At 38.9% G+C, this 23,315-nt stretch overlaps 2 protein-coding genes across 2 annotated transcripts; one reads left to right on the top strand and one right to left on the bottom strand.

The window, feature by feature from the left end:
• Positions 1-188: 188 nt before the first annotated feature.
• Positions 189-3,842, bottom strand: arsk (arylsulfatase family, member K). The gene is made up of 8 exons (XM_041998313.1): positions 3,614-3,842; positions 3,297-3,426; positions 3,044-3,203; positions 2,535-2,817; positions 2,251-2,422; positions 1,482-1,706; positions 1,145-1,360; positions 189-1,038 (listed from the first exon to the last, which is right to left on the bottom strand). The coding sequence occupies exons 1-8, from the start codon at positions 3,719-3,721 to the stop codon at positions 767-769; spliced, it is 1,566 nt and encodes a 521-aa protein (XP_041854247.1). The 5' UTR covers positions 3,722-3,842; the 3' UTR covers positions 189-766.
• A 1,723-nt stretch (positions 3,843-5,565) lies between these two features.
• arrdc3a (arrestin domain containing 3a) lies at positions 5,566-12,995 on the top strand. Its single transcript, XM_041998836.1, has 8 exons — positions 5,566-6,098; positions 7,812-7,893; positions 8,007-8,154; positions 8,404-8,506; positions 8,656-8,912; positions 9,517-9,673; positions 9,775-9,917; positions 10,023-12,995. The coding sequence occupies exons 1-8, from the start codon at positions 5,819-5,821 to the stop codon at positions 10,089-10,091; spliced, it is 1,239 nt and encodes a 412-aa protein (XP_041854770.1). The 5' UTR covers positions 5,566-5,818; the 3' UTR covers positions 10,092-12,995.
• Positions 12,996-23,315: the final 10,320 nt, after the last annotated feature.

A 23,315-nucleotide genomic window follows, 5' to 3' on the forward strand; every position in this document is an offset into this window, starting at 1 on the left:
TAGAAAACAGCTATGAATAAACCTTCATATTTTGAGAACAGAAAAAAAAAACAAATGTTTTATTAAAATATTTATTAGTTTACAAAACAAACTTTGAATGACAAAAAGGAATTGAATTTTTCCTGACTTTGGATAAAAGTGCCAGTGAAACTGCTCATTGTCTGCATGGAGGACATGGAGGAAAGATGCATTAATTTTCTGTGGGGCTTAGTCCAATTCAAGGCTGTGGGGAATCTGGAGCCTATCCCAGCAATTAGCAACCAAGAAGCAGGGTACAGCCTGTGTTGGCCCTGCGATAGGGCCAACACAGAAAGACAATCACATACGCTTCTCCTAGGGAGAATTTAGAATTTCAATTAACCTAACATACATGTCTGGGCAGAGGGAGGAAGCCAGAATACCTGGAAAAAACCCATTTATACACAGCAAGAACATGCAATCTCCAAATAGAAAGGTTCAAAGTAGTGACCTTCTTGCTGTGAGGCCACAGTGCTAACCTCCACACCACCGTGTGGCCCAGGTCAAAGATGTGAAAATACAAATTCAAGTTAAACTACGAGTTATGACATTATAAAAGATACTCTGGGATCATCCACTATTTAAACTGTTACACAGAAAAAGAAAGAAAAAAAAGATACAGGCAGTAAAACTTTGCAATGACTCTCTCAATTTTAAAAAGTGCATGAGTAAAATTTTCATAGTGCAAATCCATTTTATTGAAATAGAAGGCTTAAAGTTAACCACCATGATAACCCTGAAAATGTCCTTAAGAGCCATAGAGCCATTTATCAATCGCTTTCTCATTGTTTAACTTATCCTTCTGCCAATCCACATGCCATCTGAGGTTAGCAATGGTCTGGCTGTAGTTTCTCCCCAAGCTACTGCGCCATTCACCAAATGCTTTTTTATTGTAGAGATGAACAGCTGTAGAGACATTTGGATAGTCTACAATGCTGCGCAATATCTTGTCCAAATGTACCTGCACATGTGGGAATTTAAGAGCCACATTGTGAAGTTCATCCTTGTCCAGTGTTAGATCTGCAAAAGTGAAGCAGAAAAATCATAGGGCACAAAAATCGAATCATGGTGTCTCCTTCTACAACTGAAAAGTAATTGGCATTTGTGTCTGAAGCTTAGGACTCACCAAAAAGTTGAGGGGGGACACTTAGGCCATCAGCATAGGTAATATATTTCCATTTGCCACTTCTAAGCATATATGTAGAGGCATTGGCATTACAACCATGATATTCACTCAGTGCCCAGTCTGGATGTTGCTTCTTAGAAAAATCAGTGGATTTGGACAGCAGAGGAAGAAGGGAGTGGCCACTTAGGTTACCTGTAGCTGAAATACCAGCGATTTCTGTAAAACAGACACATGTATTATGTAGAGTTTAAATACTAATGTCAATATCCTCTATTGCTTTAGTAATATTACCTTTCATCAGATTATTTCAGAATTTTTAATAGATGTACCTCCTTACCCAGGATGGTTGGATAGAGGTCAACTAAAGAGACAAGCTGGTTGACTTGCAGGCCAGACATCAGCCAAGGTGCCATGATGAGCAGGGGAACATGGGAACTGCCTTCAAACATTGACATTTTATAGAATTGCCGGTGCTCCATGGCTAACTCCCCATGGTCAGCTGTAAAGATCACAACTGTGTTGTTAAACAGGCTAGTCTCTCGCAGTGCTGAAATCACCTGGCCTAGTGAGACAGAGAGGACAGAGGACAGAGAGTGGTAAACAGGAGCTCACCTCCAACAGCTCTAGGCAGAATATACACATTGGTATTAATATGCCTAATAAAAAGCATAAACTTTTTTTTATCCTAAATGTACTTTTCATCACCCAGTGATCTGACACATTAAGCCTTGAGACAGAGTTAGCAGTAAAATAAGCCACTGAAATTTGTCATGTACATTTTGGTTCCTTTAAAACACTGTATTCCCTATAATCCATCTCAGTTACTGATGTCAACAGCTTTTTCTGTCAGCAAGAGACACAAGTAATACTTGTATTTTACGCCATAACTGGAGCTTATAAAATGCTTGTGTGCATTTTTTTGTGAACCTTAATGAAAACTACTTCTTGCTCATTTGTTTTGCTACTGTAGTAATCTTGTGAAGATAACTAGCCAGAAGTTATACCATCTCTAGGACAAAAGAGCAAGGCTGAGCTTGATCTTGTCTAATCATCAAATCCTTACAGAGAAGACCAGCCTCTGGCCAATTGTATTTCTGTCAACTAACCCAACATGGCATCTGTTTCAGCACACATGGCATAATAGAAGGCCCGGATGCTTTTAATTTCCTCCTCAGTAAAGTCACCACTGCAGTTTTTTGTGAATGTGGAGTAGTAGTCAACAGGGTGCATGGCAGCCATAGGCAGCCACTTGGGAACAGAGATGAGGTCAGAGGATACCTGTACATATGTGAAAAACTGAAATTAAAATTTCACCACAGTCTAGACCAACAGATGTAAATGTTGCAACAAGTGAGAGAGAGCATGAAAAAAAAAGAAAAAAAAAGCATACCTTTTTGAGCCAGTATGGAGAGCTACGGAAGGTGGATCCACCTGCAGTGGGTCCCAGAGATTCAGTTTTATAAGGATGAGGTAAATTGAGGCCAAGATAAAGAGCAAAGGGCTGGTGTGAGAGAGCAGCTGTCTGATGGATCCACTGTGTAGCTTTATCTGTGTTTTCCCAGTCTTGTTTCATGATCCTCACAGTTGACTTATTACCAACAAGTTGAGAAACAGGCCGGCCCTCTTGTTGCAGGAGAAACGGAACATCTCGTGTCCATGCCTCAACACGATTACTGCAAGATACCCGTGAAAAGAGGAAGTGGAAAGAAACATGCAAAACAAAAGCCAAGACAATGATTCACAGTTCAGGAAAAAGACTGCACACATAAACAGTGTTTCACAATGTTTAAAAACATTATTTTTAGACGTGTAATATTGGGTATAGTTTTGTTAACAAATATAGGGTAAGACTAAAAAAAGGTACTTTCTTTAATGAGACAAGTGACAGTGTCTTCCTACCTGACAGAGTGACTCCCTGAGGTATAATCCAGCTTGCCCAACATCTTTGTGCGATAGCCATTCTTCTCCAGCAAATCCATCCATGTAGTTGTGTTTGCATCTAAGCACTTGTAATTGTTCCATGACTGAGTGAGGTGGACAAACTGACCGCTCCACATTGCTGTAAACAAAGATTGAGCAAAAACCTTTGTGTCTTCAGTTACATCTTCAGTCACATAGATGTAACGTGTATTTTCGTACTAAATTCACCTACCTGCTCTTGAAGGACAGCAGATGGGTGAGTTGGTGTAAGCATTAACAAAGGTTAAGCCAAGCTCACTGAGGTACTTTATGTAGGGAAGTTGTACAACTTTGCTGCCTGGATCAAAGGACAGCCGTCCATCCTTGAGAGAAACACATATAAGAACATGAAAAGTCTAAACAACTAAGACTAAATACACAACATTAAGAAATCAGTCAATTCCTTCATTTAATTATGATTTAGCTTTGTAAAAAAATTATAAGTCGCTGCTATTAATGCCAAGTTATAAAGTTCTAATAAACCTGTAGTTGAATTGAATTCATACTTACAAACGCATCACTCATCACCATCACAATGTTGGGTCTAGTAATATTTTGACAAACACTTTTAGCATAACTTTGGAGAAAGAAAACCAAAGTCCACAAAAACGTATTCATGACTTCTATTTACTCCCTGCAATTTAATATACTTGCTGATTTAAAACTAAGCACTTCATAAAAGGAGCAAAAGTTCAACTCTTCTTTTCCTGCCGTTGTCTACCTAGAAATGCTGGTTACGGCAGAGAGTAGCTCACTGTGATTATCAACATCCGGGTTCAGCCTTCAAATTAAAAGTATCCTAAAATGAAGCTGATCTAATACAATATCACTAGAGGAGAGACCAAACTTTTAACACACGTCATCTAAATCAATGAAAAGCATTGTAGGTATAAGCTCATGATCATGGTTGGTTTCTAACATGATCATGGTCATGGGCTGAAGACAGATCTGAACAATCGTTATGTCCTTAAGTGCCTCCCGATGTGTCAAACCCATTACAGAAAAAAAATAAAAAATAAAAAATAAAAATAAAAAGAATTAAATTCAACAAGCTGGACATGTAGTAGCATCACTGGGGGGGAAATGCCTCTTGTTTAAAAGTGGACTGTTAATGATGCAGACAGACCTTACCAGGGCTATGAATCAAGACATTAACATGTAATGACCACAACAACACTCTAGGGGGCGGGATTTATCTATGCATCTTACAGCCTGCAACTATCGCTTATTTTGCTGAGCAAGCGCTGCAGTGATCACAACTGTTGATATTTTACATTAAAAATATCACAAGCATGCATGTCTGCATATTTGATAGCAGCTAAATATTTAGTTAAGTTAACAAATAGTGAAACAGCATCACATTGTTTGTATATCACAGCATCTGGAGAAATGTAATTATAGGAGGATTCATAATATATAATATATAGCATTATTATGTTGTAATATATAGCTTTAAATATCACTCATTCAATTTAGATTTTAAAGTCTTTTAATATAGACGTTTTATTTTAACGAAATACCACTCATCTTTAATTAAATGGTGTTCCTAGAATGATCTAACTGTGGACCTATTGCTATAGATACTTTTGTATTTTAAATACCCGCTTGGCTTTACAGTAGTATTACTGACTATGCATTGCAACATTTAATCAATTAAAATGAAAACACAACTATTTAGCATAATCAAATGTTCGTTAAAAGTAATGAACATATATTAATGTGACATTCAACAGGTGATACTGCAGCAAATGCTACAGTGACATCCACAGGGTGGCGTTTTGAGCCACAGAGTTGTTTTTCTGAAAACTGGGAGTTCAACACAATGAGAACAAAATCCTTACTATGAGCACTGCTTATTTTATGCCACCACAAAACAATATATGCGATATCTGAATATATTGGAACATTTTTGCGCCATAAATCAGAATTTGTATCCAGCAATTCTGCATAGTTCTGTGATGCAGGAATTATGCAAAATGCAGCTTTGCTGGTTGTCATTGTACAGACATTGCAGTGATTCTTGATGTGATACCATCGTGTAAAACAAAACTGAAAGCTGTATGGGGTATGGTACGACTGTGAAGCAACGTATGATTTGTGAGTCGTTAATCATGCATTAAAAATTACAGACAGGGATTTAGTTTTCCATATGTTTATAGCATAGTTGTTAAATATAACACATATCTTTGGGAGCCATATTTTGTTTATTCTCAAATTTACGACTTAATTAATTTTACGGATTTTCAATAAAGCCTCTCACATAAAAAAAAAAAAAAAAAATTGCGGTGAACAATTCTTTGTGCAGTCTTTCATCTGTTTAACCCTAGTAATCTGTCTGTGGTCTACACTCCTCTAACAGCCTTGTTCCAGAAGGCGGAAGAGGGGGGCAGTGCATGGCCTGCGCATGCGCCTATGGTTGTTTTTCACTCCGGCTGTCGCTTAAAGTGAGCTGAGCTACAGGGGTTTCCTTGTCTGTGACTAGAGACCATCAAGGAAAGAGGCGGATGATAACAGCATCTTTTGCTGTTACTCAGCCTTCACACAGCTCAATGAACTGCTTGCAAAGAATCCACTGATCGTGCCTCTACTGCTTTTTGCAGGGCAGAGATACTGATCAGTGTCTAAAAACTGCATTCTTTTTTTCTATGAGATTATTTTTTCATAGACTCCCTTTTTTTTAGTTTTCAAGGTCTCTGTAGCCTATCTCCTTCCGCCATGGTGCTAGGAAAGGTAAAGAGCTTCACGGTAAGCTATGACTGTCTTAATGACAGCAATGTCCCCGTCTTCTCTAGCGGGGACTGCGTCTCAGGGAGGGTGATCATCGAAGTCACGGGAGAAATCCGTGTGAAATCTCTCAAAATCCACGCAAAGGGATTTGCAAAAGTTCGTTGGACTGAGTCAAGAAACGCTGGATCCAACACTGCCTACACGCAAAACTACACAGAAGAAGTGGAATACCTAAATCACAAAGATATTCTTATTGGACACGAGAGAGGTAAGACAATGTGGTTTAATATTTTCAGCTTAGATTTTGTAGAAACTGATTATCTTCTCGCTGGTTGGGGTTCATGTTCACTGAAAGATCTAGTTGTCTGTAATAACAGAATAATAACCTGTTTAAAAGATGGCAAACTACCATATCGTTACCCGTCTTTAAGTAAGGGTTTGGTATATATTTTGTGATATTGTCAAAGTACAGCTCCATCGTTGTTTGTTTGTGGTGAAGGTGTCAGAATACGTGACAGCTGCTGAGTCTTTCATTGTAATTCAACAGTAAACTGAATTTAAACATTTTCCAGACAAGGTGGGATAACGCTGATACTTTCAATGGCGTGTGTGCAGGTTTATTTGGAGATTTAGTCGCATAACGGCATCATATTGAGTACTTCTTTGTAGCTTCTCTTAAGTTTCCACCTATTGTTCAAAAGCGGTTCAATCCTGTTCAGAAAACTGGACCGGGAAGGGGCGGAGTAAAGCTCAAGCTGGTCCCTCGCGCGTTATGTGATTGGCTAAGGTGCTCATGTGTGGTCAATGACATCATTATCTTGCAGACTGACAGAACATTCTGCAACTTTTTAATTACGAAAACACCTGCAGAATCAGAGATAAGAGAAGCACCTGCAGCTCAGCTTTGATCGAAAATAAAGAGATGCATTGCTGATACGTTGTATTCTTCTTTGACACATTTTCCTGTGTGTTTTGTTTTTATGGAAATATGATAAAATTGAGGCCCACTGTCAGTAGCTTAGTATCTGATGCAAATGTCCTCCGCAGTTACAAATTTCATTGATATACTAGGTTAGGGACAAGTTTATATTCGACACTTGGTTTTAACTAAAGAAAACTTGGGGCGGAATAGCTGATTACCCTAAGTTTCGGAAGAGCTGTTCAAAATGAAATGTCGCTAACTGCTTTCTGTTGAAGCTTCTTAAATGTAAGTAGACAAAACGATAGCAATGCATTTTATTGGCTGTCGGAATATTTTTGAGGCTCGCTTTGCAGAGCCTTGCCTTGTAGTATTGTCTGCGGCGTCGCACAGTGAATGCGTAATGAGCTCTACGCGGCTGTGGGAAGCTGCTTGCACCGGTTTCGGCCGGTCTCCTCCTGCTGGAGTCTGCAGTTTGACTGACAGCTCCGCACTTGTTTACCACACGGCTGCTGCTAGGGGGAGGGAGTGCTGAGCTGGCAGAAGCCGCACACCCGCTCTGTCACCCAGCTTCATAGAATAAAGTCTTTATATTCCAAATAAAACATATTTTACACATTTACGAGCAGTTTTTCAGTTTTTTTTAATACAAAATCTGAGTAAAATAAGAAACAATTAAATAAGTTTATTGCTAAAGAAACCGAGATACCTTCCAAGTAGGATTTTAATTTCGGTCTTTTGATCAAGATGCCCCTTCGCATCACTTTCTATTTATTATTTTTTAAATTTTTATCTCTTTGATGATCTTTTTCGCACAAAAGCACAATCCTGTTGGCTCAGTCTCTGGCATCTCAAGCAATCTTCGTTAGTGTCCTCTAAATATTGCCCTTCTGTTTGTCTTAATACATACATTTCTCAGACACATTTTTAATAGTAAAATCCGCCTATTCTCTTTTTGTCTCCCCCACCCTGTGTTTTTTGGTATGACTTTCAGATGCCTTCGTAGAGCATTTTGTCCAGGTATGGTATACATGTGTTTGGAATATTATCCTTGTTTTTCAGACGATGACAACTCTGAGGAAGGACTCACCACTATCCATTCAGGAAGACATGAGTACGCATTCAGCCTTGAGCTTCCACAGACGTAAGTGCACTAATATTAAACTTGAACTGGATAGCATACATTGTTATTTGAATTGGGAACTTATCGCAACCTTTGTTGTTCTCTCTCCATCCTCTTTCCCATCCTCCTTGCAGACCTCTTGCTACCTCTTTCGAAGGAAAGCATGGCAGCGTGCGCTACTGGGTGAAGGCAGAACTCCACAGGCCATGGCTCCTGCCCATGAAGACCAAGAAGGAATTTACAGTCTTTGAGCACATTGACATCAACACTCCAATATTGCTGGTAATCTCCTCAGAAGTGGCTTTTTGTTTTTGATAAACATTGCATGAAATAAAGAAAACTGTAGTATAACTTATTCAAAACTATTTCCTAATTACCAGGCAATTCTGGTTGTAACTTTGATATTTTAATCTTGAGTAGCCTATACATAGTTCTCAGTCTTTTGGTTTTAGTGTTTATATATCAAACAATTTGAAATTTATTCTTTTTTGTACACATTTAAAATAATGCCTTTTCCCCCTTCTCCTTTAGTCACCACAGGCCGGCACTAAAGACAAGACACTTTGCTGTTGGTTCTGCACCTCAGGTCCTATTTCCCTAAGTGCCAAAATCGAAAGGAAGGGATACACCCCAGGTGAGAATATGTGAATGTTAACCTAATTAGTCATTTATTAACCTGATCAAGTATCACATCCTGTGTATTAGTACGTTCATTAGTGGTTATACACGTTACAAATATGAGCAAACGCATCAGTTAACGCTTCTGTTCTTTTAACTGTGTAGGAGAGTCAATCCAGATCTTTGCAGAGATCGAGAACTGCTCATCCCGCATGGTAGTGCCAAAAGCAGCCATCTACCAGACTCAGACCTTCTATGCCAAAGGGAAGATGAAGGAGGTCAAACAGCTGGTGGCCAACCTGCGGGGAGAGTCTCTGTCCTCTGGCAAAACAGAAACCTGGAGCGGCAAAATGTTGAAGATCCCACCAGTCTCACCCTCCATCCTGGACTGCAGCATTATCAGAGTGGAGTACTCTCTCATGGTAAGTCTACTCTCTCACATGCTTTGTGAACATTTAACCTCAATCCCTTTTTCTTTTTGTTTGCCTAGTTCTATTTGTCCAGAGATTAGTGACACAGAAACACAACAGTTTCTGCTTTTCATTACAGTTTCTTCCCCATGTATTTAATCATCGTGAAATATCTTTACAGAATCAATATTTCCTAGTAAGCCAATACTACTACGTGTAATGGGTCAGGCTGACTCAGCTCACTTAGCCAAATCTAGTCCTGGGATTCCACCAGGTGTTATCTCCACATGCTACAAAGAGCATTAGCCCAGAATATCTGTGGCAGCACCTGCCTTGAGGGTGCTAATAACCTCTTTATCATGTGAACAGACACCTAGGCAATTGCTCTACCTCGCTTTAAGCAGTCGACCTCAAGACACTGACCCATATGCTCTCATAGAGTCCTGCAGAGAGTACATTCGCCATAAGTTATTTGACAGGATGTTATATTTTATACTGAAAGCTCAACTTGAGCCTTTCATTAGTTCATACGTGGTACCGTAACTGATTTTTATTTTATACTTCTGAATGCGTCATGAACCCTAAATTGCTGTTGTGTCCTCATTTCTGTGCTCAGGTATATGTGGACATACCTGGGGCAATAAACCTGTCCCTGAACTTGCCCCTTGTCATTGGAACCATCCCTCTCCACCCATTTGGATCCCGTACCTCCAGCGTCAGCAGCCAATGCAGCATGAGCTGGTTGGGCATAGGTCTGCCAGAGAGGCCTGAAGGTAGGTTGGACCTTCTTCTCATGACTTTAATATATATTTCTCCTTAAATAAAGGCAAGGTTTCTTTCCAGCAGCGCTGAAATGGTTGTTATTTACTTGCAGCTCCTCCAAGCTATGCAGAAATCGTGACAGAAGAGCAGAGGCAGAGCTGTGTGGATGCTCCTGCAGTTCGAGAGGAGCTGGACGGACCTCTTTTTGCCTATATTCATGAGTTCCGCTTCCAACCCCCTCCTCTGTACTCTGAGGTAAGCACCAGATTACAGAGTAAAACCTGTTCGTTTGCCTTCTATTACAGAAATCAGCTCTTCAGAAATAACCCCATGCTTTTGCTTTTCTTTTCCACATTCCAGATCGATCCTAACCCAGATCATGCCAGACGTACAGAAGAGCGCAGGATTGATGCCTGTCCATCGCGCTGAGCACACCCTTGAAATTCCCCTGATTGATTTGGGGAGCCTAAGGAAACCTGCTTGCAAGACTCAGCTTCAAACTTTTTTTTTTCTTTCTCTCAGAAATAGGTATTCACACAATGCTGTTGATATCGAGAGAAAAACATCCAACCAGTCAACATAAGACTTGCTCACAGTTGAGTTGGCTAGGACAAACATGTTCTGCCTTCCTTCTGTGAGAGAAATGGGAGTCTCTAGTTCGGGGTATGACTTCCTTTCTGTGTCAGCGTGCTGAGGGTGGGATGTGTGCAGATGAACAGATTCAGTCCATAGGGAAATCTCCCCCACTAGTAACAAGAGCCCCGGTGATGGTCTTGACGAGGAAGAATCATCGAGGCTCGCCAAGCTCCTCTTCACCCTTGATTCTTCTGTACTTGTGGCACATAAGGACATGGCTCCTGACAGAAAGGGTGGGACTAAACATGTCCAGCTTTCAGCAGAATAATCTTAAAAATGGGATAAAGAGATGGAGAGAAAAAAAGTAACAACCTTCTAACCACCACAGTCTGTCTGACTGCTTTTAGCAGCAGCAGTCAGCAGCGCAAAGACTAGGTCCTTCTGCCTCATTTGGGATTTTGTTTTGCACATTTTATTCTTTACTTGAGTTGTGTGCCTCTGTTTAATGAGAATTCTTTTTTTTTAAATCACTAATAGGTTGGTTTCAGCTTTGCAAAATACCACACTAAGAATTTTACATAGCAGGCTTAACCTTTGAGACATTCACCTGCACAACTTTAAGCAATGCTGAGTACAGGATTTGATTTAAAAAAAAGAAAAAAAGACTGAAGAGTAAGAAAAATGCACTGAATTTGTTTAAAATGTTAACAGTTTTTCATTTTCTCATGAAGCAGTGACTAAATAAGTAGTGTGGAGTTTTGTTTTGCAGCACACTCTCCATGTCAAGGCTGTTGGTGTTGCCTCCTTAGCTTTGATTTAAGTGTGGCTTCCCTGCTCTCGTGTAGTTCTGTTATTCAATTCTTGTATTTAGTTTCAGTCATAGAATAGCTTTTGGCTTTTTTTTTTGTATGTTTTGAGGTTGCTCTGGATATGGACTAGGAGGGGTTGCAGCCCTGCATTTGCCACTCAAACAGAAGCTAACAGGAAAAGCATGTATGTGCATGTGACACAGGTTTGTACATTGTGAAGGGACTTGCCCTAAATTGCCTGCAGCCCCTCTACTCCTTATCTTAGAGCAAGCCAGGCTAGCATAACTGCCCAAAAAGCACTGTCTCAGGTGGTTTTCTCACTTGCCAAGCGGTTGGGGAAAAAAAGAGGAAAAAAAAAAAAAAAGTTAGATTTTTTTTTTTAAGTTGCACTGTTTAAAAACAATAATTTCTTTCTTCTTCTTTTTAACTACCAAAATGAGAAAACAGACCTAAAGAGAAGCAAGGCAGCTTTCTGAGATGAATCACATTCCCTTTTTGTCCTGCTGCACTTGCCTACTGCATCCAGCCAACAGACAGATTTTACCAGACCAGTGAAACCAGAATGCTAGTTAAAAAAAAAAACCAAAAAAAAAAGACAGGAAAGGAGAAAAAGATTAAGAGGAATGACAGTGCTTCTGCTTTAAAGAAGCAAGCCCAGCATAAACAAAAGCTGGAAGGGGGGGCTGAACCTCTGTTCAGGCTGGTCGGAACAAGTAGTAGTAGGTTGAAATGAGTAATACATTGGTTTTCTAACTCATTCAATACAACAGACCACCTGTAACAGAGGTTTTACGTGGTCAGGAAAAAGACAAAAAGCAGCACTTTTTTGATAAGAAAATGTTTAAAAATAGCATTCATTGGTGAAGGTCTGGAAAAATTAGCAGGTACTAACATGTAAAGGAGAGGTTTTCAGTAAGGCAGTGTCGTGTAGGACGTTAATGCATTATTCAGTCTTTTTAATATTAGTAACGTTTTCAAGTTTACATTTTGAAACGTAGCTAACACAAGCTTGTGTGTGCACGCTCTTATCAAGATCCTGCTGGCAACTAAATAAACAGCTTCTGACATTAATCAACGAACTGCAGATTATTGAAGTGATCTTATCTTAGTGGCCTTGACACAGAAAAGACCTGATCGTGAGTTGTTTTTTTTCAGTGTCTTTACTAACTCATGTTCGTGTTTATATCAACACCTATATGTTTTTGACCTTTCTGTGTTTATTCAAAAGGACAAAAAGGGAAGATAAAAAGTCCTTTAAAGCAAGTGTTGTTAAGCAGACATCTTGAAAAGGCCTCTTGATTGTGTTTTTTTGTGAAGCCGATGAGGGTCGAATATGATTTTCCATTTTTCATTTTTGGGCATTCATGCAGGTTGTTCTCCAGCAACCTTTAGAGTTAGTTTCCTTGACTAATCCTGATCCCCACCCCTCAGGTGTGGGGATGACGGCTGTTGATCAGCACACCCACCCCCTAACTCCTGAGAAATTTAGGTAACATGGGGTAGTAGACAAAACAGTTCCTTGGTGGTAAACTAATGTAATAGCTGTTTGCAGTTATTTGTTTTGGATTTTATCTTAGGGAACGAATCAAGCTACGTGGTGATAAATAAGCTTACATATTTGTTTCAGGTTGCTCAATTCCATAGTCCACTCGCTTGGGCCACAGAGTAGTCCAGTGTCAAAACTAAGCTAAAGTCCTGACCTAATAATAAAGGCAGGAGTTGAAATGTTCAGAGAACCTGGGTGATGGGATCTGAAACATTTTAGAAGCAAAGTGCAATATTACTCACTGAATTTTCTTCATTCTCCATTTTTATATTTTATCTTATTGTTTTGTCTGTTAATCATCACAATGTGTAGATATTCTATGAATATACTATGTTCTAAATGATTTAACCTTTTGTGTAGTTCTTCCTTTTGATTTAAATAAACATTTTGTTCCAAATTACAGTGGGCTGTGTTATGGATTTTTTTCTCTTCTTTTGTATGAGACTGAAGATAAGCTTTGAAATGCACTACATATCCACATAAGCTGATGTGTGTTAAATAAGTTGGAATTAGTGTAAATACAGTAAGTTAATCTTTGACAGAATTAAACAAAGCATACTTTAAACTTAAAAGCAAACAATGTTAAATTAAAATAATAATTAATCATTATCCATTGCGTACGTTCTAATAAAAATATTTGAAGTGGGTTAGTTCCCCAAGTTACTTATCAACAGGACAGATCATTTCTGAAATTTAGTGCAACACTGCCCCTAGAGGTGGTTTAAAAAATGGCACCTTGTCTAGCTGACAGGCGAAAGACAGTAAGGCTGTAAGTGGATGTGCCATGCTATTGTCATAAAAAAAACGACATAATAGAAAAGTACAGATATAGAAACTATGGCAGATATTACATATTATATTCTCTGTCAGTGTCATATCAACATTTAAAGCATTTAAACAACATTTGCAGTTTATTTTCAAAGAATAAGATTTGTAATCCCTCAGACAAAAACTGAGACACGGTCTAGAACTGTGATGCTTCAGGCTAAATAAACTCTTCAAGAGTTAATGATGGAAATGAGAAGTTTCATGTTAGCTTAAAATCTATTTACTACAAGTGAATTACAGCTACTTTGTGTCAGTAATTCAAAGAGGTAAATGATTTACTCTGAATCCTGTGACATTGCATTGAAGGTCCACTTACACAGCGCAAAATATTCTACAATTCTTCTTCTACTTCACTCCTCAAATCTGGTTTTTCTGCCCCTGAAACCAGCTATTTATGAAGTGGCAGACTAACTGTGGAAATCTTATTTTACTTAAACATTTTCAATAAACCAGACTCAATGCTCTAACATAAACAAATAAGAAAAAAGACAATTGATTTTTTTCCCTGAGTAAACTCCAGAAAAATAATTAACTCGCAAAACTATTCTTAAAGAGTCTGAGTCTGAAACAAGTTTTTGTCTAATCTGCAGCCTTGCATCGCATAACCCTTTATTAATTGTCCCTTGTTGAATGATGCATGGTCAAGACAGGACATAGTGTTCTGTTTCAGAAGTATCTGCATAAGACTTAAATGCCCTGGCCTTTTTCTATCTTTATTATTATGTTTTGTAATCTAAACTCATAATGTTCAAGTTCCAAATAAATACTTTGTATTTAACCTGCTTTATGTTGCTAATATCTACATTATATCCTGCCTTTGTCAAGCTATTTTGTACTGATAAGGCCTATTTGTAAGTTTATGTTACTTCTTTATGTTACTGTCACTGTGTAAGGTGCACTTAGCTTTTTGAATAGATTGCCAATCTCAAGTGGCCTTAAAAAGCTTTGATTGTGTCAGACTAAAGTAGATGTTTAACTCATATAAGTGACAGCTCTCTCACTTTAAATAGGCTTTCTTTCTTTCTGTTGATACATGATCTATTGTTTTGTCCGCTTGTCTGTTTTGTAAGGAGTCAATCAATTTCACTTGTAGTTCATTGACTTACATATTATGTAAGGCCCATTCTACACTAATTTATTTTTTTGTTTGTTTTTTTGGAAACTACATGCATGCATGCTCAAGTGAGTTTAGTAGATTCGATCATGCTGGCTGTGAATGACTGTTTTGTCTCTGGGAGACCATGAAAGTTGCATAACTGAACTTTGAAGATTTTAGCTTCTTAATTTTCTTGAAACAGGAAACTGTAGGAATTCTAGTCTAAAGAAATTCTATCTGTTTCTGAACTCTTATCAAAATTGGTTTTAAACTCAAAACAACAGCTCATACACTTTCACACAATTTCTCTTTTTTTTTTGCCAATTATCATGTTCAGACAGCCTCAGTGATGACTCAGCATCCCTGTTGGCTTTGACCAAGCACTTGAGTTTGCTTTGTTCACTCCTAGCGTCAATCCCCTGGCCCCTTTGTGGGTGTCTGAATCCCGTGGACTGAAAAAAGGGGAGGAGGGCATATATTGTGGCAACGTGTGTGCATTGAGGGTGATCTGCAAATGCTGACACTACACAGGCCTCAGCTGTTTCCTCTCATCAGTTAATCCTGCTATCCAGAAGCCCCAGTGATCCAAAGGTTCTCAGCAGCTTGGTGTGACCAGGCACATTCAGTATGGATGGGGAAGTTTGGACATGAGCCCCCTGAGTTCCTGCTTGCCAGTGCCACATCATCATTCTGATATAATAGAAAAATATACGCAAACCTCTTAAGCACTGAAGCAAAAAGCACTCAACATGCCTAAAAAATGTTATCTAGGAGCAGATAAGTCTAATCAATTCCAGAATTTGTAGATGCTTAGATTAAGTTGCAATATACTGTCTTAGTGATGCAACACAGCAAATCAAATTTTTTATATGCTCAGAGGTATGGACCAAGGTAGCTGGTGTATAAATTGTCATACAAGTGCAAAGATATACTAAACTATGGCACAATTCCAGTATTTGGAATGGAAGAAATCAGTGCATTGGCAGTACTGGCATTCAAGTGGCATGCACAGTATAGGAGATAATGTAACAAGCTGAACACGTTTTACACTCAGTAAATTTTCATAGAACCACATATTGGATTACCTGAGTATAGCACAGGAATGCCATGCAATTTAACTGATTTACTAGTTAGATATGATCTCTAGTGCAAAATGTTCATTATAGAGAAGCCTGTTAACAGACTTCAAACTGGAAAAAAAGGCTGTAGATTTTGATTAATTTGGTATTAACCTGCCAGTATCACACAGTTTAGAGGTGTGTACTTAAGCTAAACCATTAAACATGTGTAGGTCCAGGTTACTAGTGTGGTTCTATGATTTTATTTTATTCCTGTCTGTTATCAGACAGTTCCCAAATATCAAAGGTCCTTTTTTGATATTGTTATTGTTTGACTGATAAGGTGGTAGCTGCCCTATGGCTAAATACCTAAAAATAACCACTCATAAATCCTACAACAAACAAACAGCAACTGTGGCTCAAATGTCTTTGCAGGCAGCACAGACAGCATGCAAGAAATCCAAGGAAAAGTTGCAATCCTGACCTCACGTACATATTCAGTTAATATAATTATCAGTCATATCTCAAGGTGCAAATTATTTTACATAGATGGGTTTGTCATTTCAGTGGTTTTCTTGCCAGTCTCGAGCGATGTTTTTGTGCTCAGTACTGGAAATTTGTAGCTTCAAATACACACTCTTTGCTAGTTGTTTATGCAACATACAGACGTGGACAAAATTGTTGGTACCCTTTGGTTAATATAAAGAAAAACTTACAATGGTCACAGAAATAACTTGAATCTGACAAAAGTAATAATAAATAAAAATTCTATGAAATTTAACCAATGAAAGTCAGACATTGCTTTTTAACCATGCTTCAACAGAATTATTTAAAAAAAATAAACTCATGAAACAGGCCTGGACAAAAATGATGGTACCCCTAGAAAAGACTGAAAATAATGTGACCAAAGGGACGTGTTAATCCAAGGTTCCACTAATTAGCATCACAGGTGTCTACAATCTTGTAATCAGTCAGTGTACCTATATATAGAGCTACAGGTAGTCACTGTGCTGTTTGGTGACATGGTGTATACCACAGAGTGTACCAAAGAGTTGTCTCTGGCGATTAGAAAGAAAATTATAGACAAGCATGTTAAAGGTAAAGGCTATAAGACCATCTCCAAGCAGCTTCATGTTCCTGTGACTACAGTTGCACATGTTATTCAGAAATTTAAGATCCATGGGACTGTAGCCAACCTCCCTGGACACGGCTGCAGGAGGAAAATTGATGACAAATCAAAGAGACAGATAATACGAATGGTAACAAAAGAGCCCAGAAAAACTTCTACAGAAATTAAAGGTGAACTTCAAGCTCAAGGAACATCAGTGTCAGATCGCACCGTCCGTCGTTTGAGCCAAAGTGGACTTAATGGGAGACGACCAAGGAGGACACCATTGTTGAAAACAAATCATAAAAAAACCAAACTACATATTGACAAAGCTTCTGTGAGAATGTCCTATGGACAGATGAGACAAAAATGGAACTTTTTACCAAGGCACATCAGCTCTATGTTTACAGATGGAAAAATGAAGCATATGAAGAAAAGAACACGTCCCTACTGTGAAACATGGAGGAGGCTCTGTTATGTTCTGGGGCTGCTTTGCTGCATCTGGCACAGGGTGTCTTGAATCTGTGCAGGTACAATGAAATCTCAAGACTATCAAGGGATTCTAGAGAGATAAGTGCTGGCCAGAAAACACCCAAGAATGGCTAAGAGGAAAACATTGGACTATTCTAAAGTGGCCTTCTATAAGCCCTGACCTAAATCCTATTGAGCATCTTTGGAAGGAGCTGAAACATGCCATCTGGAAAAGGCACCCTTCAAACCTGATACAACTGGAGCAGTTTGCTTATGAGGAGTGGGCAAAAATACCTGCTGAGAGGTGCAGATGTCTCATTGACAGTTACAGGGATCATTTGATTGCAGTAATTGCCTCAAAAGGTTGTGCAACAAAATATTAAGATAAGGGTACCATCATGATCATTATTTTTTTAACAATTCTGTTGAAACATGGTTGAAAAGCAATGTCTGACTTTCACTGGTTAAATTTCATAGAATTTTTATTTATTACTTTTGTCAGATTCAAGTCATTTCTGTGACCATTTTGTCCACATCTGTACACAATAAACAAGCCGCTAATCTAAATAGTCCCACAGCCATGCTTGTGCCATAAAGAAAGACCTTATAAAGACTAGTGTGTGGAGGTATTTAATTAATATTTTTTTAAGAAAGAGGTACAGTAAAATCATTTCTGCAGTATTCCAAACATCTCCCCACCTTGCTCAAGAGTACAAAGAGAGGAAAACAGACTGAACTACTGAGAGTCTGGGTGGAGGCAGAGATAGGGGTGATAACTTTTCCTCCTTTATTTCGAAGTAGGGATTTTTCCTGGCAGTTTAAAGCTCTTGTGTATGAGAAGGCAGACAGAAGAGGTTGCTTCTTTTCCATCACTGAACTAGACTGTTTTTCAAACTTGCCAGGAGCAAGTTGTGTAACACTGGACAGCTGAAAGAGACAAACTTACCATGACACAAAGCAGGACCTACCTCTGTCTGTGTTTACCTGATTTTTGCTTTAGCAGAGAGATAACATATATTGCAAGGAAACTATTTGCCCTTGCATCCAATCACCATTAACACGTGCACACAACTTCTCAGTCAAAAAATTATTTAAATGATAGTGCATGCATCAATGTGTCAAAAACAGCAGCTTTATATGAACAGTATATGTCACTTGTTAGTTTTTAGACAGCTTGACTCTAAGTTTGTCCCTACATGAAAGACAGATGTCAGATTCCTCTTCTAATTGCAGCCACAAGTCTCACCTCATCTCACGGATAGTGTCACGCTTTCTGTAAGGGCAATGAAAAGGAATTTATTCTAATCTGTTATATGAAAATGATAGCCATCCCTGTAGTCCAGCAGCCTGAATACAAGCACTAAGTATAATTTATGATGATGGTGCTAATTGAAAATCCTTAAAGAAGTTCTCAGTGGAGCTGTTTGGTTGTTGTGGACTCACCATGTTTAGTGTGGACAGAAAAATGATAGCCAGAGTGATAGTGTGCTATGTTCCCATGCCAAGACTCAAATCCCAGTCATACCACAATCTCAGCATGGTGAGCATTCCACCTCCAGCCATCCTTCACACGCACCCCTGCAGTTACTACAGTTGGCAGAGGCCCTGCAAAGTTTGCTACTCTTTTTGCTCTTAGCAGAGATGTGGCAATAGCCACAACAAAAGTTGTTAAAAGCACATTTCCAGAAGGTCAACATAAAGAAGTTAATATTTGGTGTCCTTTAGCTGTACAAAAATAAATATTGTAATGAGGTCAGGTCATGTGAATCTATAAATGTAGTTGTGCATGCAACACTCATAACTTAGGGACATGGGCTTGTGCAAGAACAAGAAGCTTAGTAAATACAGTAGAATGCCAGCTTGATTTTTGTTATTCAGGCTGCAGAGGGATTAGAGAGCCCACTGCCATACTGTGGCATAGGTAGAATGTCAGCGATGCTCATCAGCTTAAAACTTCATTCTGGCCAGCCAGCAAATCCCAATGAGAGCCAGACCACAACAGAAAAGAGTCATCCAGAGTTCATTTTTAAAATACTGGCTTTTGGCAGATTCCTTCCTTGCTTGTTTTCTCTGTCCAGCATTTGCCATTTGCAGCAATTCATGCATCTACATCCACATTTGTATCATCCATTTACCTTCTACTTTAAGTATAATCTCATTGCCAGATGTGTTTGTAAAGCTTTGCAGACACCAAAATTACTCTGATGGCTGTGATTTTTATTAGGATGAATTTGTCAGAAAGGTTAATGGCTCTGGAAAAAAGCAAGACATGAACCCAAGGAGAGAAACAAAGTCAGCCTGACATGATTATCACACTTTTATATGTTCAAAATGCACACATATACATATACTTCAAATCTCATGTTACTTGGTTTCCTCACCGTAGTGAGCAGTGCTGCTCTGCTCTATTCTAAGGACTTGAAAGGGGGACAAGAGGATATCTTTACTTGCGATACCCTACCTCTCCAGTTATGTCACCAGCATTTAGCAGGTGATATTTTGTAGCCCTAAAAAGGAAACTGAACTGTTGCCACATAAACCATAAGTATGTTGAAGTCTGCTTCATACAGTGTCTGCAGCCTCCTTCATCAGTGCATTCAGTTATAAACTATCTGAGAACACAGAAGCCAGCAAGTATGCAAGTTAATGTCAACACTTTATGGAGATTAAGCTCTCATGTGGTTTAAATGTCCTAACATCCCTTTTTAAGGTTTAATATTAAGTCCTGTTTACTCCACTGGAAGCAAGTCAAGCATGATGTGCAAGGTGAAAAGTGACATATTTTTTTAACTCCCTCCCCATAATCTTTGGTCACCTTATGTTCTGTTTCAAGCAGATGAAAGGCTGGACTGAGGAGTGCTGTTTCACCACTTGTCTTATTTTACCCTGCTGGTCCCCAGTGGAAGTAGCTCAGCTTCCTTTTTTAGCCACGGCTGACTCATAGCATAGCTCCCATCCCCCCTCACGGCTCTTTTGCAAAGTCCCTGCTCAGCTTTAACCCTCCTTCTCTGTGGCTGCTCAGATTCTCCTGAGTCACAGGGAGCAAAGACAACTCCTCTGCCCACACCCCTTGGGGTTGTCGCGCTCCTGAAAAACAACAGGTGCAGCAGGGGCCTTCAGAGGGCGGGCTGTCTGCTGGAAAGTGTGTCCAGGCCTTCCCGTCATTTTTTTTGCTGTTATTATCCCCCTCAGCCTTCAAGCATCTAATCTCTCACCTCCTCCCTATCCTTCACCCAATCTCTCTAAACTCTCTCACCCCACATCTGACCATTCATTCACCTCTGTCCTTGAACTTGTTCCACTTCTGCCACCTCAACTGTCCTCTAATTCTTTTTATCTTCTGCCACTTGCCTCCCAGCTAGTTGCACATTCTTTCCAGGTAAATTATATAATGTCCTCCACAATACTGCTTAATATGAAGGACGACCTTCTGCTTAGAAATGACCTGTTTAATGTCAGTTTCTGAAACAAAATTTCAGTGTATCAGCGTGTTTTTTTGCTTTTTGGCACATATTTTTTAGCACTTTTTATGACTTTTACTGTACTGTCCATGTATCATCTCAGATTTTTACATCTACAGTGGTATGTGTTATATTCCTTACAAAATGCACGATTTATGAAAGTTGTTGCTTTTCCCCAACTAAAAGCTACCCTTTTGTAGGAAACTGATTTGTTGTTTGCATACAGCCTGTATGGTTTCTAGGTCATCTTTGATACTGTGCTCACAGTAGATCCAAACATCACATGGCCTTCTCTAACCTAGATGCCTCTGTTTAATATCTTGTGGGTGGTGACCCAGTGACTTCCAAAATAGCCTGGTGCCTTTGTCCACATAGTAAAATGGGATGAGTTGTCAAATATAGCTTCAAAGGGGGACACTACAGATGTATATGAGTCTAAAAACGGTTTTAGGTGGGTAAATGGAGGGTTTTTGCAGAATGTTTTCAAGTGTATCAACCATGAAGCTGTGGTAAAATAAATAAGCACCATGTTATTTTCTTTTTTTTTTAAAAGTACATCAATTAGGCATAATATGTTTGCTTTTGTCTACTTCTAATAAATATTGCATGTCCCTCTGTGCTCATGTCATAGTGACATTTTCCAAGAATGCTGATGGGCTTTAAGTAAAATTCTGTCTTGCTCTTTTAAGCTTATATTTTTATGTAGCCTATAATCATCTTTATGGTGTGTATAACTCTATAAAATATTCTCTCTGACTACTCTGAAAGTGGGCCACACCTGCTCATGAGCAGTTTGACAATAGCCTAACTTGTAGAGATAAATTAGAGCGTTGAATAAATATCTACATTAGCTAAGAGACAGCAAATGACACAAGTTCTGTCCTTATCAAACAAATAAGAGGGTTAATGAACTTCCAGAGGAAATCTCTTGCTGGGATCAAAATGTTCCGATGATGCTATCTTTAACTTAGTCACATTGTTTTAAAGCCTTCCTCTATTAGTAGAGCACAATATAAAAAAAACAGAAGACTTAAATTTCGTCTCCTGAAATTTGTTGCCAGATATCTTGGGACTTCGGCTCATGTTCCATAAGTTTCCGTCTGGCTGGTCTGAGCTCAACTGGATACGTCTGGAATTTCTCCCAAGTCCTTGGGTTTGCTCCTTGGGTTATACCGACATGTAAGCTACATTGTCTTGCATCGCAGAAAGTGCCTGTAAAGCAGAATCCAGGTGAATGGACAGGAATGACCAGGTGGCTAAACATGGAGCAAGCACACATAGACTGCTCTATTTGCACAAGTCTGCAAGCACAATCCAAACTGCATCCACATGACAATTTGATGAAAGCCACAAAAGATATTAATCATAAGAAAATGAGAGCTGCTGAAATGTTAAGGGGATTTGACCTGGCTCTATGACAACAGGGAACAAATCAGAGTTACACAACAAGTAGATGACCTGTGACAAACTGTTTCACAAAAACACACTTTTTCTTATTCTTCTTTAGATATGCATTGCATTCTCCATAAAAGTGAGTACAAAAGGTGATGTTGAGATTTGAAAAAAAAAATTCTCTTACATCCTATTTATCATAGTATGGATGGAGGCTGAATGGGTTTGTCAAGCAGTAGAGAAAGAGGTTTCACCCTTCTCTGGAACTTTCTGAGTCTTGCCCAAACACCCCAGAATTCATGTTTCTTTTCTTTTAAACATGTCGTGGTGACGTTTCAGTTGATCTTCTATTGTCAGTCAATATTAAAAACTCGTCCTATTCTTTTATTCTACTTTCCTATCTTTTTATTTCTCAGTTGTTGACTGTTCTATCATCTACACCAATCAACACTGCATCATAAGGGCCCTGTTCTGAGGAGAGGTTTATTTCAGCTGACAAATTTCAGCCAGTAAGAAAAAAAGAGGGGGAAATAACTTTCTATCTACAACCATGCTCCATCACATTTCATGTTCTGATTGCATATACCTAAATAATTTCTATTACACATGGCACAATTTAATATTTAGTGTGATTATTTTTTAAGGAACACTGTATTTAACAGAGCATTGGCCCTTTTGGTGTCAAATCTTATTTATCTCTATAATTTAAAGTTAATCTACATTTCTAAAAAGACACGTTTGTGTGCTTATTTATCCTGTGTTTACAAAAAAGACACACATGCACACAACCACAAGAATCACATTAGGACAAGGGCAGCTGACTCTGGTTTACACCAGTTCTGTGACTCATTTTAATCATACAGAGCGACTGCCCAGCATAAGAAAAAAAAATCAACACTAAAAGGTCTCTCTCATTTCATCTGAGTCAGTTTTTGGCAGCTGATCCCTTTTCCTTCCCAATGAGGAGAGCTACAGCAGTGAGCGCTGAGCAGACAGAGAGGAATGTGTGACACATAAGTACAACCGTCCTCTGACCAGCTCACTGCGCTCACCGTATGCTCAGCCTTTCCTTTTTAAAGCAATCTGGATGAAATGAGTGTTTGGTAAGGATCATCTATGAAGCAACTTGTCTATTTAATTTTACTCCTTAAAACACCCTTACTCTGTAAAATGTAATCCAGTAGCTCTATTAAAATAGATCTGTACAGATTGAGTGAAACTGGGTCAATACAGCCTAAGATGAGACTTTACCAAAGCAGAAAGCTACATAAATGTCTTTTCTTTCAAAAGGTAAGTGGCATGCACAAA

The sequence above is a fragment of the Melanotaenia boesemani genome, chromosome 11, assembly GCF_017639745.1.
Source record: "Melanotaenia boesemani isolate fMelBoe1 chromosome 11, fMelBoe1.pri, whole genome shotgun sequence".
In the NCBI taxonomy this organism is placed as follows: Eukaryota; Metazoa; Chordata; class Actinopteri; order Atheriniformes; family Melanotaeniidae; genus Melanotaenia; species Melanotaenia boesemani.